Genomic DNA, 17,650 nt, shown 5'->3' on the forward strand with positions numbered 1-17,650 from the left:
ATGAGAGTAGTGTCGTCAGCATATAAGACTGACGTGCAAGGAAGATGGTGTGGGAGATCATTAATCAAAATTAAAAATAAAAGAGGACCGAGGACTGATCCTTGTGGTACACCATGTGTTACGTAAATAGGGGCAGACAGTGAATTATTCACTTGAACACATTGCGAGCGGTTTGTTAAGTAGGACTCCATGAGTTTTAATTCAGAATTATTGATACCATGATATTGTAATTTTCTCAGGAGTAGTGGATGGGAAACACAATCAAAAGCTTTAGAAAGGTCACAAGCTGTTAAAACAAGAGAGGATCTATTTTCAAAAGCCTCCAGTAAGTTATCGACCACATATTTGATGGCAGAAGATGTAGAACGACCTTGACGAAAGCCATATTGAGAGGGTGTAAATAGATTATTATCGTGAAAATGATTGTAGAGCTGAATTTTAATGACTTTTTCAATTATCTTACCAAAAACAGGAATGATAGAAATTGGGCGGTAATTTGCTGGTGAGGTTCTATCACCTTTTTTATGAATAGGGACAATTTTCGATATCTTGAGTTTTTTTGGGAATGAGCCTGACTGAAAGCAGGTATTGCAGATTATTGCAAGGGGTTCACTGAGTACATCTGCTAATTGTATGATAAGGTTGGCAGATAATCCATAAATGTCGGTGCAGTTTGATTTTCTGCAGCTTTTGATAGTTTTAAAAATGTCAGTGGGAGTAACCCACTGCCATTTGAAAGCAGGTGCGGTTACAGGGAGTTCTCTAAGAAGATCAGTGGCATCAGCAGATGGGCTTTTTAAAGAGGAGATGATGAGATTGATTGAGTCAATGAAATGCTTGTTCAGGCTTTCAGAACAGAAAGGGAGTTCTGAATTGAGATGTATAGAGCCAGTTTCAGAATTAATAACTTTCCAGGCTGCCTTTACTTTATTGTCAGCCTTATTAATTAGAGTACCATTTGCCATAATTTTTGACTGATTTATTTTATTTATGTACTCCTTCTTATGAAGAAGCCAGGCCTTCTTGTCCTCAATATTGCGAGAGTGACTATATTTGGAGTGAAGTTGGATTACTACAGATCGTAAATGAGATAATTCCTTAGTAAACCACTTATTACTGGGCTTTTTACCTTTAGTTTTGGACATAAGTCTTTTGGGGAAACAGTGTTCGAAGAGCAATATGAAATTCTCAAAAAAACAAGTGAAGTTATCGTTGCCATTTTGATATTGAAGGAGCGAAAACCAGGTGACATTGGACAATAGAGATTTAAATTTTCACCACCAATATGAGAAATATACCGAGTAAATGTAGGAAGATGGGTCTTACATACGGGTTCAGAAACTCTTCTTTCAGTGGTAAATCTGAAGTCCAAAGCTAGGTGATCTGACAACCCTAAGTCAGTCACGTTGACATTATAAGAAGAGGCAGGTAAGCTTGTGATAATATTGTCAAGGCAAGAGCTGGCTCTTGTGGGCTCTCTGTTTACACAGTGCAAATTGAAGGACATGAGCAGAGCAATGAGGGAGTTTGTCTCTCTTGTGTCAAATCGAATATCGACATTTAGGTCACCACATACAATTATAACCTTACCAAACTTATAGAGAGTAACTAAAATTTGCTCTAGCTGTTGGCAGAAAATTACAAAATCACCATTTGGGGATCTATATAAACACACAACAATCACATGGTATTCTTTCACATATATGGCACTTGCCTCACAATGCACTTCCCTGCATAACCCACTGATGTTGATTACTTTAACAGATAAATGCTGGGCAGCATAGATTGATGTACCACCGTGCTTTGCTTTAATTCTAGAGAAGGATGTTGCCAGCCTGTAACCCTTGATATTGGAGATATCAAATTCCTCAGTTTTGAGCCAGTGCTCTGTTATACATAGAAAGTCATATGGGCACTCATTGACTGAAACTTCTAGGGCACTAAGTTTATTGCGTAGGCATTGAATGTTTAAACACAGGATTGAGGACAGACCACTGTGCACCCTTACACTGTCAATACTGTTATTATGGTCAGAATTATCAGACAACTGGTAGGAAATGATAGAGTCCTTTTGATCTCGAATAACTACTTCTGTTTCATAAGGTGACACCGGCGCAGAACTTAACTTGGTGCCAAGTTTTTTCGAGCTATCCGAAAAGAATACCATTCAAACAGAACATATTTGGGCCAGATTTGAACATTTCTTAGAAGGTGAATTTTATCACTATCGGTAGATACGCGAAAGGATGCGTAATTTCCCGATGTTTCTAAAGATTTCACTTCCACGACCCCAGTAAATCTACCTTTCAAATAGTCCACAACTTCTTCTGGTTTTGTGTCCTTTGGAAACCTCCACACGTGAAGACTACTCTTGCGAGGAACTCCGGTAAGATTACCACTCGCGTCCTCACTGACGTCAGCCGTGCCCTCCATCGGCTTCCTTCGACGTCTACGCTTATGCTGAACTTCAGTGTAGTTTTCTTTGTCGGTGGATGAGGGATCACTGCCTGTGTCACTTAACGAGTTTTCGCTACCAGATCCTTCACCTTTCTTGAAAACATCGCGATAGTTTCCGTTACGGCTGATTGCTGCAGGGTTCTTGAGGCTATGCGTCGTCTCGCCGTTGTTGTTTAATTTTCCCGCGGAGGAGATAGTTGGCTTAGTATTCACATTGGACTTGACTGCGTTTTCTTTGACAACCGGTTCGTCGATAGATGGTTCCACACCCTTCGTACGCGACTCGGTCGCACAATTATTAGTCGCAAGCTTATCAGCGAAAGTAACCCTCTTTAGGGAACTATCAATGGCACAAGATTCACCTCTCCTTTTCAAACTGCCGAGCTCTTGCTTCAAGAACTCGATGTCAGCGGCCATGACGGCTAGCGTGGTCTTGCACGATCGGCAGGACAAACATCTCCAGTGTAAATCTCGATCTTCACAAACGACTTTTAAAGATATTTCCTTTAGCCCTGTACATTTACCGTGGAACATACGCGAGCATTGGTCGCAGGTAACAATTTTATCTTTGCAATCGAACAACTTTTCGCAGCAGCCACATTTCCGTGCGTCACTAACGGCCGCCATCTTGAATCTGTAGAGGCCGCAGGCCATGTGTGGTTAGGATATTAGGAAGAGAATTGCATAAGCAAAGGAGACGTTCATGAACAGCAAGTAGCTTCTAAGGGGATAGTTATGTAAGAGTTTAAAGAAAAGGTTAGTTAAGAGTTTGATCTGGAGTGTATCTCTCTACAGTGCGGAAATGTGGACACTTGGAAAGGAGGAGAAGGGAAGATTGGAGGCATTCGAGATGTGGGTATGGAGAAGAATGGAGAGGGTGAAATGGACGGAGAGGAAAAGGAACGACGAAGTGCTGGATATGGTTGGCGAGGAGAGGCAGCTTTTAGATGAGATACGGAGGAGACAGAAGGTATGGATGGAGTTAGTGCTTAGCAGGGAGGGGATGTTGAAAATGGTGTTAGAGGGTAGACTGTTAGGGAAACAAGGGAGTGGAAGAAAAAGAACAGGATTTTTAGATAGATTGAAAGGGAGTAGGCCTTACAGTGAATAGAAGAAGACAGCGCTGGAAGCAAAGGGAGGCTCCCAAATCACTTCTTTAGTACTCCATGGAAACGTACCTTAATCGGTAGAATACTATAATATAATAATTAATGTGGTTTCTACTCAAGATGTACATGGGTCATTCCATCTCAAATTATCTCTCCTCTAAATTGTGTCATTTCTATGTGCCTTGAAAAAAATGCCATTTTTTCCCGTGACCATGAATGAGAATTTTTTTTTTACTAAAAGGAACGCCGGACTCATGATTTTTTTTCATTAGAATCTTTGCTCATACATTAATGATTATTTTAAATGGAACCATGAGTCTGTATTCGCATGGCCTTTCCCTGTGGATGCTCACAATCAAAAATGGTACAAGCGAGATTTTTTTGTAAACTTTATTTTTTTGCAGCTGACTTACTTCATGCAGTGAATATTTAATGACAATCGTGGGATCATAATGGACTCCTTAGCTTTAAAAAAAAAAATCATGTCTTTTCATCTCACAGGAATGGAGTTATGGATGAAAATAAAAATCACCATGTGTTGCACGTTGCGGCAATTTAGGGGTCATGCTCAAATTTCAATGACTCATATTTCATTAACAATTGACAATTGGAGGCTAAAATTGCACACAATCTCTAATCATACCATGATGTTTGACCATGGCAAGTTTCATGAAAATCCGAGTCGGTGGGTGTCATGGCCTGGTTGATTTGAAATGGAATGACCCACATTCTTTGCACCTATCCAGCTAAAATACTCTTAATTTCAAGGGATGTTGGTAGAAAGAGTGAAGGGCTCTAGGATAGGAAGGATTAGCTGAGGAACTGACAGGCCAATAATCATAAAAATGGTAAACTGAATGATTGTGAGAATACAATCTAATTGAGATTTTTTGTAATTCTATTACATGCAATGTAAAATCATTCAAATATTATGCACTACGGAGACTTCCTGTAGTCAATTCTGCATAAGCAATTAAAGCCGAGCATACAGCCCCCCCCCCCCCCCCCCCAGTCTAATTTGTGTAGAGCCTGCATATGTTCTCAGTTCTTTACAAAAGGCACTACGTGGAAAAAGGTTTAATACATGAAATGGACAGAGACCTATGCTTACTTGTAGAGCCATTTACACAACACTTGCAAGTTATGAAATACCTCCACTATAGCAGCGATTTAAACCCACACATGGGATGGGATACCGACACACTAGCAACCAATACGATCCAAGGGGTACTAGAGTAGCATGCAACAATATAGCATTAATTTATTCATAACCACACCACAGAAAAAAGAGCTATTTTGCCTTTACATTGGGTGTTCATAAGATCTAACAATTAAACATATGCGACCATCCATACCCTGGAAAGATGCACCCCACCCTTGCAGGACTCCAACCCACTACTTTTGGTTTAGTGGGTGGATACTTTAATTGCTGCTGGCAATGAGCATGGTATTATAATTATACCAACCTAACTGTCTGTCTTTCTCTCACCCAGAGATCAATTTTTAACAGAATTTATTCAACACTATTTCTTCTCCCTACCCTTTATATTGCCTGGATATATTTACTCCCTTCAGAACATTCAAAGAAACACATTCCAAACGCCTTCTTCTCCTGCAACTTGACATATTTATCTTTTTTAACAGTTTGTATTTGTTAAAGCTGCAGATTTTAAGGTTCACATTCAATGTAAAACCCAAATTGGCTCTTTTTGAATAATTAAATAAATAAATAAGTGGTAAGGAGAGAAGAGTGAGGGGTGTAATGAAATCCCTGGAATCCCCTGGCTGCATCCCCAGTCCAGCTAGAGGCATCCCTATGTTACGCAGGCAGTGATGAAAAAATGAGGAAAAGAGACAAGAGGAGGTGCTAGATGGAATGAATACAGTCACATAGCTGAGGACCACCACTTTTCCCTGATAAAAATAAACTCCTCCATTAAGGAGAGGTTTACCCTCCATTGAGGGTACAGGAAGGATAGGTGTACCCTTCCTGTACCCTTCAGCAAGGGTACACGAAGGGTATTTTAGAACATTGGTGGGTACGCCCTCTCCTTCCTGACTGTCAGGAATTTCGTTTGGGGGGGGTCCAAAACCAGGTGGGAAAAGTTTTGAAAAACAGGATAGTAAGTATTGGAATTCAACTTATTCAAACATTTTTCATAATCGAAAAAACTTCAATAGTCAAAGAAATATTTTTTAAATTCATTATTTTTCAATATTTTGATTTCTATTATGAAGGAAAATGATTGTGTTTTTATGCTTCGGTGGGGCGGAGGGTCCGAACCCTCCGGACCCCACCCCTGGATACGCCACTGAATATGTATATTATTGTTTTCCTTAAGGAAATTTTAAAGATTAGTTGTGTAGCCCGTCTATCTTTGCTTTCAAAGACTGCTTACGTTTTTGTACGGAACTCAATACTCTTTAGCAGGTGAAAGTAGCTAAGGAGACTCTTTCAGGATATGTTTTCTTCAGTTATAAATGCTAAGTCCCAAGGAAGGGTAAACGAAGGATTTTTCTCTCCTTCCCTTACCCTTAATGGTGGGTAGAGGAAGGGTTGACGGATGGTAAGGGAAGGAGTTCCAAGGATGGGTACACGAAGGATTTTTCTCTCCTTCCCTTACCCTTAATGGTGGGTAGAGGAAGGGTACACGGATGGTAAGGGAAGGAGTTCCAAGGAAGGGTACACGAAGGATTTTTCTCTCCTTCCCTTACCCTTAATGGTGGGTAGAGGAAGGGTACACGGATGGTAAGGGAAGGAGTTCCAAGGAAGGGTACACGAAGGATTTTTCTCTCCTTCCCTTACCCTTAATGGTGGGTAGGGCGTGGGTTGTGCAAGGGTAACTACCCACCATGAAGGATGCCACCCTTCCTGAACCCTTCCTGTACCCACCATGGTGGAGTTTATTTTTGTCAGGGTTGGCCTGCATGCATGGTGTACCCCAGAGCATAGGATTGTGAATTGTATTGTCGGAAAGGTTGGGTCGGCACAGAATGGAAAACCAAGAATGATGATATTCAGGTTTAATATTTGAGTCATAAAAATGGCTGAAATGTAAGGAGCCAGGAAAATAAGCTTCATCCCCCGGCAGATAACTATCACTTTCTCGAAATGGTCCACATTCTAGGGGATCATACACATCTGACCCGATTCAGGTCAGGTCGGGTGCACTCAGGGAAGGCGAGGTTTTGAATCGGTGAGACGTTCTCTTTTAGTTAAATTATCGAGAATGTATAAAAAGCAATGAATGGCTTCGAAAGAACATACAAAGCTGAGTGATTAGTTTTCATTGGCATAACACCAAATATCGATGAAAGACGCGGCAAGGGTAAACGCAAGTAAACATACATGAGTATCCTCTTTTAGAAATAGTCTGTGTTCTCCATAAACAGGTACAACCTTGTATGAATACTAAAGACATGACATCTCCAATTCAAAAACGACTCCACTCAAGACGTCAACACACAGGACATAAAGAAAAGCAAAACTGCACCCAGTAACCTATTACATCGGTTAGCATAATCGACAGATTCTTGTTAAGTAAATTTCATAGGCACAAAACCCATACCAACAAATCCGTATTTCGGGCGCAAGATAAGAAGGCATTATGATACGAATGTAACATGCTGCACACGTCTGTTGGACAAAGGCCGTTTGCATCTCAATCAGAATTCTTTGGCGCAGTCCTCTTCCAGAAGTATGCATCGCGATGATAGAATAGGCACGTATGGATCTACGAGTTGAGAATGCAGGATTTATTCCAACCTTTACTAGGCACTACAATGAAAAACGAATGTAATAACCGCAAGAGGAAAAACAACTTGATGGATACTAATCCCTACCACCCTGCAGGGCAATCCATTTCAAAATTGTATTTTCGCGCGGCTCGTAACGAAAATTCCTGCATAACAACGTCCTAAGTAAGGACTTATGCTACCAAATTTACATGCGTTAATTATAATCGGAAAATGCGGAGAAAATGGGTTAACTACATCATCTTACAAATCTCGTTTATTGAAAAAAGTTACCATTACGCGCCACTCGAGAACTAAAAATAGGACGCGGCTTTTAGGATATTTTGGTACATCCACAGACCACAGGTAAACAAAATAGTGAAAGCGATTTCTCTCAACCACAGATATTTTGCGCGCATATTTTCCTGGATATTCTTTAGGAAGAGGGACAGTATTTGCTAACCATAGGAATAATAAAAGCACCAAGTGGAGTTACTTAGAAAAAATAGGTCCAGAAAAATATCAAATCTGTGCGTTCTAACAACTGAAAACGTTAAGTGACAGGGTAATCCGCCATAAAGTTCTCGTTCAACTCTTTGCTGAAATATAGGTACAGCATCCGAATTTAGGAAAAAGTTTTCTACTGCGCTTTGGTCGTGAATATCTCTTCGTGAAGAAGTTGTAACTCACCTGAGTTCGCAATGCGTCTCTTGGGCTGTGGTCTATTGGGAAGTCCAAGAAGGTTCAGGATCTCATGTTCAACTTCCTGTTTTTCCCTGGCTGACAAAGATCGGTGCATTACGGTACTGTCCAGGCCATTGTCAACATACAGTCCGGAGGGCGATGCGCAAACCGCTGATAATAACAAAACACCAGCCAAGCATTGAGCAAGAAGCACACACGAATTTCTTGCCATTGGGACACACGACTGATCCCCGAACGCATTCACCACCATTCACCACTGTTCACAACACAACTGCATCCCCTCTCAGATTCTTCCTTGACTTCAACAAACCGGTTTGCTTGTGGGATGGGCAATAGGGGAAGGACAGCGTTGCCAATTTGCCTGATGTCCTCCACAAAGATCTTCAATGATGCGACCCGTTGCCAAAACAGCTGACACAGAGAAGGCTGCTTGCAATGACTCATGGCTCGGAGATTTGACATTAGTGATTCATGGCTTACAAAACACTGACCGTCTCGAAATCCCTATAATTGAAAATTTTAATCTAAAAAATGACGCTGCACATACCATTTTGGTGTCCTCAGACCTTATCGAAGCGAAAAAAATGGAAGGCCTAGATGAAATCTAGATTCAATAGCGGAAACTTCTTTATCCATTTGGCGTCAACTTTTCGCAAGCATTCGTCCACCATAAGTAATAATGGGTGATTACTTTTTTTTAGAACAATCGATATAAAAACCAGAAAGATCGGCGTGTGCATTTCGTGCCGATTTATAACTTCCCCCATTTGATGTTGCAGAGGTTATAATGTCGCAGTTATAGTAATAAGTTTTTTATATTACTTTATAGCGTTCACTCCTTGTCACTTTAATGCTTCAGTTCTCACTGCACACATTTATTTTTATAATCATAAATATATATATATATATTATATATGTGTAAATAATGAGGTTTGCTGCAATGTTATCTTTTTCTGCCCCTTCGAATAGGCCACTATAATTCACTGTGTCAACATCTATATTGATTATCTTGACATAAATATAAGATATTGGTTAATAAACATGAGGTTTGCCACTATAATGACTTTCTCTCATTTATGTTACCACTTTCACTCGCTTGTAATAGGATTTCTTTCACTCTATCATCATTTATTTGCTCCTTTGACATAAAAAAGATATTTTTGATTAAATATGAGTTTTGCCGCAATGTTATCACTTTATCTCACTCTGAATAGGCAACTATTATTTCACTCAATCATCATTTGGCGTTTCTCTCGGCATAGAAATAAGATCTTTTTATTTAAGTATGAAGTTTGCCACAACGGTATCTGTTTCTTTCATTTGTAACAGGCAACTTTATTTCATTTTATCGTCAGCCATTGATTCCCTTGGCGATAAAAGAAGATATTTGTTAATAAGTATGAGGTTTACCGCAATATTACCATTTTCTCTCACTTGGAATGCGCAACTTAAACATATGTATTTCACCCAATCACAATTTCTTTACTTCCTCGTCATTACACTTCTTTTAATTACACCCAGTTCCATATTTTTATAACAATTTCCTAACTTGTTCCTCTAATATGACATTTACATTTGCTTTTGAATCCTACGTTCACGTTCCATGGTGTTATTTTCGTCTGCTACGGTGCCAATGGCATAACCTTCCGTTGATAACATTTAGACGGAACTTACTTAATGACAACTATATTACCAAATCATGAATAAATAGCAATATACGGAACCAATATTTAAAAAAAGAAACTACGATCTCAAGGATAGTTTCAATAATTCATTCCAGTAACAACAATCTCCATCACATACAAACTTTATTGTGATGTTGTAATATTGTTTCCTTCGATTCTGTAGGTACAGCATTACTACCACACATTATATAAGCATTGTTAACAACTTCTCCAATATCGTTTATCTTAATCTAGCAATAAGTCGTAATTTCCGCAAATAAAAAGATCGAGAATGACGACAACAAACTGTGCCAATGAGTCTTCACTTGTTTTTACCCTTCTTTCATTGGTGGAGACACGTTAGATGACTTCTAACTTCGGATATATTCGGATTTTCCCTGTTTGAGAAGGAGGGGGAACCTTACCGACTGGTTTGATACCGACGACCATAGAGTTTATGCCGACCACAGATATATACAATAGATTGGCAATAGAAGTGGGGGGGGTGAAGCCATGCCTTTCTGCTGGCGGCCATGTTGCTTTCACCGACCTATGCGCTTGCGTAAGTAGGGAACTGGAGGAAAATTACATTGTGAAAGATAATGGCGCATTGATTAAGGCTATGAACTATAGAAAACGTTGTCATTTTCGTTTAAGATGTATCCAATTAAAAAGAAAGGGACCGATCTTGACACTTACGTGGTAAATTAACCCATCTTTGAGCGGAACATAACCGTGACGAAGTTATGAAATTGGTAATATAAGCTGAGCTAAGATTAATACTAATTCGGTTCCTGCTCAATATTATGGAATTGGAATCCATATGCATGAGTTATCTCGAAAAAAAAATATTGTGTCCCAAATGTAGAAGGGGCGTAGCAGATGGGGAAAATGGTTAACTACGTCGTCTGCTAGTGTAGGAAGGTAGCCTACAATCGTGAATACATGGTATTGTTCACCCTTAGATTTACCAGCGACATTGTCACACTATTCAAACAAAATAATTCGAAAATTCCAAAGGTTTGATGCTTCCACTTACTGTATTTTTGTTGTCAAAGAGTTGTTGCTCAGTTAGAGTTGTCAATTAGACGAAAAACGTAGAAGCAATGCTACCTAACCTTTCACTGCCATAAGTAATCGGGCCAAAAATATTACGTAATTAAATTTGATTCAACCTATTTAAACCCATTATGATCTAACTTTCTGAGCAAGGCATCCCTGTAAACCATAATGGTTGCCACAACGTTGCAGCAACGTCTCACGGCAACCAACTGGGAGTTCCATGCAACGTTGTGACAACGTCTTATTTACTGCCAAACGTCCTCCGTACTACGTTTTCACAACGTCTTCACAACATCTTTGCAACGTGACACGTAACATGATTGCAACCTGCCTGCAACCTTCTGTAAACCATATAGGTTGCCACAACGTTGCAGCTACGTCTCACGTCAACCAATTTACTGCCAAAATTTAATCCTTACTACATTTTCACAAATCTTCGCCACCAGAAGCGTAACGTGATGCAACCTTTAATAAATAATACTTTAAATTGTGTCGTTTCAAAGGAAATTTTTTTATTATTCCTTATTTACAATTTGTTTTCCTTTCCTCCACCCTCTGATGCCTTGACTCAGCGTGCCTGAACCAGTCAATTGCCTTCTCCTTTATGTGCTTATGGCCATATTCCTTTAATGTGGGCTTGCAACGGAAAGCATCTGAAATTAAATTTTAGTAAGGATTTTAGACACAAGTAGTTTTATTGAACAGTTCCCATTTTGAAATAATTTTATAAGCACAACATACCAATAATACAGGCACACGTTCTGGTGGCACAGAACTGGATTTTTTTAGTGTTCATTTTGGAATGGCCGAAAAATGAAAATCTCCGACCAAGGTTATTGGTAAATAGGTGGTATAACATGCCGAAAACACCCTCAGTAATGTTATTCCGACCTCGTCTGCATAACTCTACAGTCTGAAAAATCAGAGGAATTTTTACAACACAAAAAAACTCACAAATAGCTACTTATAAAAGCCCATCAAACAAATGACACTCAAAAGTTTTATTTTACCAGAGCTGCGTGGAATGGCTTTTTGAGGAGTTCCACCTCCAGGGCATCAAATTCTTCCATTGTATCCATGGGGAATTTCCAGGTCAATAATAAGTCGTTGTCACTTTCATCTGGCATCTGGCAGTTTGACTTAGCTCTTTTCAAAGCCCGAATTTCCTTTAAAATTTCCAGCTGCGTCTTCTCAATTCTCTTTAAATACTGAAGAAGGTCTTCAGAAATAACTATGGGACCAGAAGAAGTTTACATTACTAAAAAATATGTATAATGTACTTTTCATCTTATTATAAAGGTGAGAAGTAAATTGACTATAATATAATTAAGACAGTAGTTTTTATAGGGCCATTTTTAAATAGATGCACATAACCAATAAGATGTGATGGTCACCTGATGAAATCAGCAGGATTAGTATTGCACTTGCCACCTAGGTCAGAGCCCACAAATTTGGACTTTCTATGAGGCAAGAGTTGGCAAATTACTTCATATGAAATGACAAACAAGGGTTTGAGACACGAGCTTGGCTGCATATACTTAGTCATTTTCTTGAGCGATTCTATTATCATTACTGTCATTACATGAGATCTTGAAATGACCTCGATAATTAAGGCGTAAGCAGTTAATTTTCCCACAAAATCCACCTGATAAATTTAAGGCTGGAGAGTGGTTTCTTTACTTTAGAGAAATAAAAGTTTAGTCCAAATGTTAATGAAATAAGCAAGCACAACAATAATTGAATGTCATTCAAAGAAAACAGAAATTATCTCATGATATTTTTTAGAACAGCCAATCTTGAAAATCATAGGAATGGTAATAAAAATAATCGAATGCTAGGGTTGTATTGAAAGGGAGAGTACTAACTTTGAATACAACCCAAGAGACTAGAGAGCATAATTCAATTCTGGGCGCTGGACAGCACAAAATAACAAAAGTAATGTCCTTGCAAGAATTTCAAAAAAATGCAAGGATGGATTGCTGATAGCTCTCAAGGAAAATACCTAAGCTACTGACATATGTTGGTCTCATTGAAGTATTTAATTAATAGAAATTTGAAAACTTTACTTACAGCTTAGAGCCAAATGAATGTGTGTCTGTCCAAACTTTATGTTCCCTTTAAGGCCTTCCAATAAATAATATTTTGCAATATCACCTAAGAATGATGCTCTCAACCCACGCCTTGTTGCATCTGGTGGAGTAGAACCCCCAACTCTTTTCAAAAAATCAATCTGAAATAAAAATTATTATATTAGGGATAATTCATTGAACCAAAGGCTGTACACATCCACTATGACAATTTTACATGAAGAATACTGGGTGTCCCATTTATCTTGATCACCCGAAATAACTTTTTGTCCAGATGGAAATTCAAAAATGTGTCAAGCAAATGTTCATTAGCCGTCAGGGGGACATTAATTAGCATGATTGACTTCCTTGTAGCTTTATTATTTACAAAGATATGAACAGCGGTATGTCTTTTTAAAATGGCACCCTATATTTTTTATTTGGCAGTTCATTTCCTCTCCTAAAGACTTATTCAAAAGTGTAGCACAGTGGAACATTAACATAAACACAGTGTTATGAAAAATGTCTGACTCAATAGCACTTAGTGCAGGAAGGCGGGTATTGGAACTACTCCACCAGTCATTCATAAAAATTATAGGGTGTCATTTAAAAAAGACCATAGGCGGATCCAGGGGGGGGGGCACGGGGGCACGTGCCCCCCCCAGACCCTCAAAAATATGCAAGATTTTTAATACGGTCCCATTATCATTGCGTTCGTTTTGTATTACGAGGTATCCTTGTGCCCCTCCCAGAACAAAATCCTGGATACAGCCTTGCTTGTGCCCCTCCCAGAAAAAAATCCTGGATCCGCCCCTGAAAAAGACATACCACTCTTCAAATCTTTGTAGAAACAAAGATACAAGGAAGGCAGTCATGCTGATTAATGTCCCCCTGAGGGCTTATGAACATTTGCTTGACACATTTTTGAACTTCCATCTGAACAAAAAGTTATTTCGGGTGGTCAAGATAAATGGGATACCCTGCATAATTGGAATCAAGATCAAACAGTCTGCTTGCTTAGAAGAAAACAATATTAGGGAGCCAACGCATCTCAAAGTCTTTGATCACTCTATTGAAAAGTGCTTCAAGCAAACATAAAGGAAGATGAATCTAAACCATTTCCTATACTGGGCTGGGTATTAATAATATTACCACAGATAAACTGATATTCACTTTATCATTATGGCCCAATGGTTTTATCCCTGAGTAATGTGCACAAATAGACTTGCCTCCAACAAATCAAATCCCATTACTTATCCCCTCTTTAACAAAATCACAGTGACATCTTTAACTACAAAAAATTATCAAAAATGAGACACAAAATTGATTGAAATGTTTTCTTTTAATAACAATTACCTGATTGGAACTTTGATCCAAAACTTTTTACATCATCATGAAGATGTTTTTGACATGAAGCTACACTTAAACCCACTACACCTAAATGAAAAATAAACACTATAAAAAATGTAAATAACTTTAAATGACTCAATAAATAGTAAAGCCGAGAAGTTTTTCTTCATAATCCTCCCACACTACGGTGATGCAATGCGTCAAGCATTAAAATAAATTTAAGTTTATGCATATGTAATGTTTTTCAATCCACAGAAGATGGATTGACTGAGCTGTCTCAGGAAGTGTGAGAAGGTTGAAAATATTAAGAATATGCTTCATTTAAAATAAAAAATGTTGCAATAAGCAACACTTCTACTTACCCAGATTCTGATGAAGGAAGCAAAAGTAGAACTTCTGCGGTTGATAAACTTTTGTTGGAGAAGTTTCGCAAACATAACACTACAAAATTACGTAGTAACAGTAGATGATTGCCTAGGTGCTGGTGAAACAAGTAAAAGAAGAACTTAAGAGGCTGATATGCTTCGGCAGGATCAATTCCGCTCACGAAGAACACAACACAGTTCACGTAACATTATTAATGTGCACATGAATACGACAATGTAAACTCTATGAATACGACAACGGCCATCAAACGGCCATGGCCGTTGGCATGTTGTTTTTCTCTCGATGGAAATCGACTATTGGTGGAATCGACCATCGATGGTATCCACAATCGATAGCTCGACATCGCGGGCGGGAGTCTAAATCTTGGTAGGCGAAAAATTAAGTTTCGCCTTATGACTTGAGGAATAAATCCCACTGGGAAATATATCTTTTTTGTATCATCGCATTAGTAGATTAAAAAGCACGAGTGAAATCACATTTCGAAGAACATTCTTCTTTATGAAACGAGGAAAACTTATCATGGCAGGATTTTTTTTACATCTTAAGGGAATTGATTGATTTTTAATTAATCTGCATTTCGTAGCACCCCAGGTGGACGGCGTTCTTGGGTGTTCCGAAAAGAAATGATGAAACACACTGTAACAACTGTGACTCAGTTATTACATACACAAAAGCCTACTGTCAAAATATATACCGCGAATATCCCACAATGGTTCGCAATGTCTCTGGGACGAAATAGGAATATAAGGGATCAAAATAGGATATTCCAGGAATATCCTCTGCTGTGTGGGTACCTATTCTTTTAGCTCAATATTTTCATATTTTAATGAATGAGGGAAAATTGTTGTAAGGACGTTGCAAAGCAACCTGTCTGCAACGTTGCAAAGAGACCTAAGTAGCTCTGCAACCTCGTGCAACCTGTCTGCAACGTTGCCAGGACGTTGCAAAGAGCCCTCAACAGCCCTGCAACCTCTGCAACCTCGTGCAACCTGACTGCAACGTTGCTGCAACTCATTGTGTTTACAGGGATGCTGCTTGGTGCTGTAAAATGCTTTTCTGAGGTCGTAAAGAGTCAATGCGATTGAATTCCTATCCTTAAGCATCAGAAATATAATTTACATTATTTTATATAGGCTGTGTTTTGGATTTCCCCTCACGATCACCCAATTGCGAACTTGAAAAGAAGTTATTGGCTTAAAAAACTCAACGATTTGATCCATGATCATCAATAATCAGTTTCATGTTGTTATAATATTCGAAGGGGATGCAGACTATAATATAAATCTTACATCATGAGGGGGTACGTTTTTAATTAGAATTTCTATCTTACCGGGATAAGTACGTGATTATAACAGACACCATGTTCTATATAGAAGCCACAAAATGATCAAATACCTGATAAGTGCTACATGGAAAGGTTGAATTATAATGAATGTGACCGCGTCATTTCACCGCGAGCACATGCAAACCATTATTTAAGCGATCAGTTTCTCGGAATTTCACTCAATAGATATTAACAAAGTCAAAACTTATGCTTTTGAAAGAAATTCGTTAAGTTTCCAGATTGAGTTAAAGGTGCATAATACACGCTCTACACATCTAAATAAATAATAATACTACAACGGAAATAAAATTCCGATACAATGTAATAATGCAACAGCGGAAAGTATATGACATAATGGAAACTGGAGAAAGTCTTTTCTTGGTAAACACAGAAAACACAACTTAAAACATCATGATGATTCCGTCATCAAAACACAGACACCGAGACAGAGAATGCACATGTTATTAACCCCTCAACGCCGTCATGCGTACCCAGTACGCTTCCTGACCTACTGTATATAATTTTTTTTTCTCCGACAGATATTGTATTTTAGATTAAAACAAATTGCTCTATCTTTTAAAGAAATGCTTTCCCTCTCCAATAAAATATTCATAACGACTTTAGGCCTTCAGAAATTTTTAAAATGATTCGATGAAATTCCGTTTTAAACCAGCACATTGACGACTTCGGTCGAAAAACTCAACGCCTATATTTATTCAAATCGCTTGAAAAATTATTATATAGTAGCGCACTACATTATGCAAGTTTACAAAAATTTTTAATGATAATGATCGTATATTATGAACGATATAAATTATTGAATGATAGTATGCCAATAAGGAGAAGTCTTCTTAATCTCATCCGGCCGCTGGGATGGTATTTAAATAAATGCCCGCCGCGCTTGAGGGGTTAATTACCGATCCTAGAGATATGAAGCTACTGCATTTGAAATGATATCGCTTTCAGAAACTCCGGTAAATATCCGCTTCCGTCACACACCTTTAGAATTTGTTTTCGAGAGCAATTTGCATTTCAGCAAAAATAACGTGTCACAGTTTCATGATGCTATTTCTACAACTATGTGAATTTTGTCAACAATAAATTTAAAAAGGTAGAGCATAACCTGCACTTCACGTGATATAAATTTCGTGGCGATACGTACAAAAAAAAGGCTTTGGAAAATATTTTCATGCTCTGTGAGATGGAAGCGGAGACATTACTGAACGCAAACCATGCTTTCCTTATATCTATTATTTGCGCGTGTAGAGACACATTTTCGCCCCCAGGAAAATTTCCCCTCGTAGTATACTTAAATGTGCACCCCCACATAACGCAGTGGTTCACCATTCTTCTTTTAAAAAGCTCCAAAAGCAGGAAAAGTAGCCTCTCAAATACACGTATGTTAATGGCACATGAGCAACGGTCGGTGAAAGCAAGATGGCTAGTTGCGCAAAATTCTTCTGCCGGCCGGCTTCAGCGCCACCGTGAGGAAAACATAGGCACTGCCAATCTGGTATATATCTGTGATGCCGACGACCATACTGAATCGCTGAATTAGCCGTCGTCGGTATGGAAACCGTCGTCGGTACGGAATGATGTGCTGTCGGTGGGCCATGGAAGAATTCTTCCATGGGTGGGCTGGGAAGGGAAACCGACCGGTGCGGTACCGACGAAATACAGAATACGGCCCCTGGTTTCGATAAGGGAGACGCGAGAAACTTGATAGGTGTCCAGAGGTCTATCAGACCTCTGGACGCCTATCAAGGTAAAGACACCAATCATATTAAGTAA

General features: G+C 38.8%; 1 protein-coding gene across 2 annotated transcripts in view; it reads right to left on the reverse strand.

Annotated features, from left to right (window-relative positions):
• LOC124167717 (protein 60A-like) overlaps positions 1-8,450 on the reverse strand; it is a 62,749-nt gene extending 54,299 nt beyond the window's left edge. Inside the window, exon 1 of one of the 2 annotated variants that reach the window (XM_046545723.1) lies at positions 7,992-8,450. In XM_046545723.1, coding sequence (XP_046401679.1) covers positions 7,992-8,256 — 265 coding nt within the window. In that variant the 5' untranslated portion in view covers positions 8,257-8,450. The remainder of the gene's footprint in view (positions 1-7,991) is intronic. The other variant, XM_046545724.1, reaches the window with a different exon arrangement.
• Positions 8,451-17,650: the final 9,200 nt, after the last annotated feature.

This window comes from Ischnura elegans, chromosome 11, assembly GCF_921293095.1.
Source record: "Ischnura elegans chromosome 11, ioIscEleg1.1, whole genome shotgun sequence".
In the NCBI taxonomy this organism is placed as follows: Eukaryota; Metazoa; Arthropoda; class Insecta; order Odonata; family Coenagrionidae; genus Ischnura; species Ischnura elegans.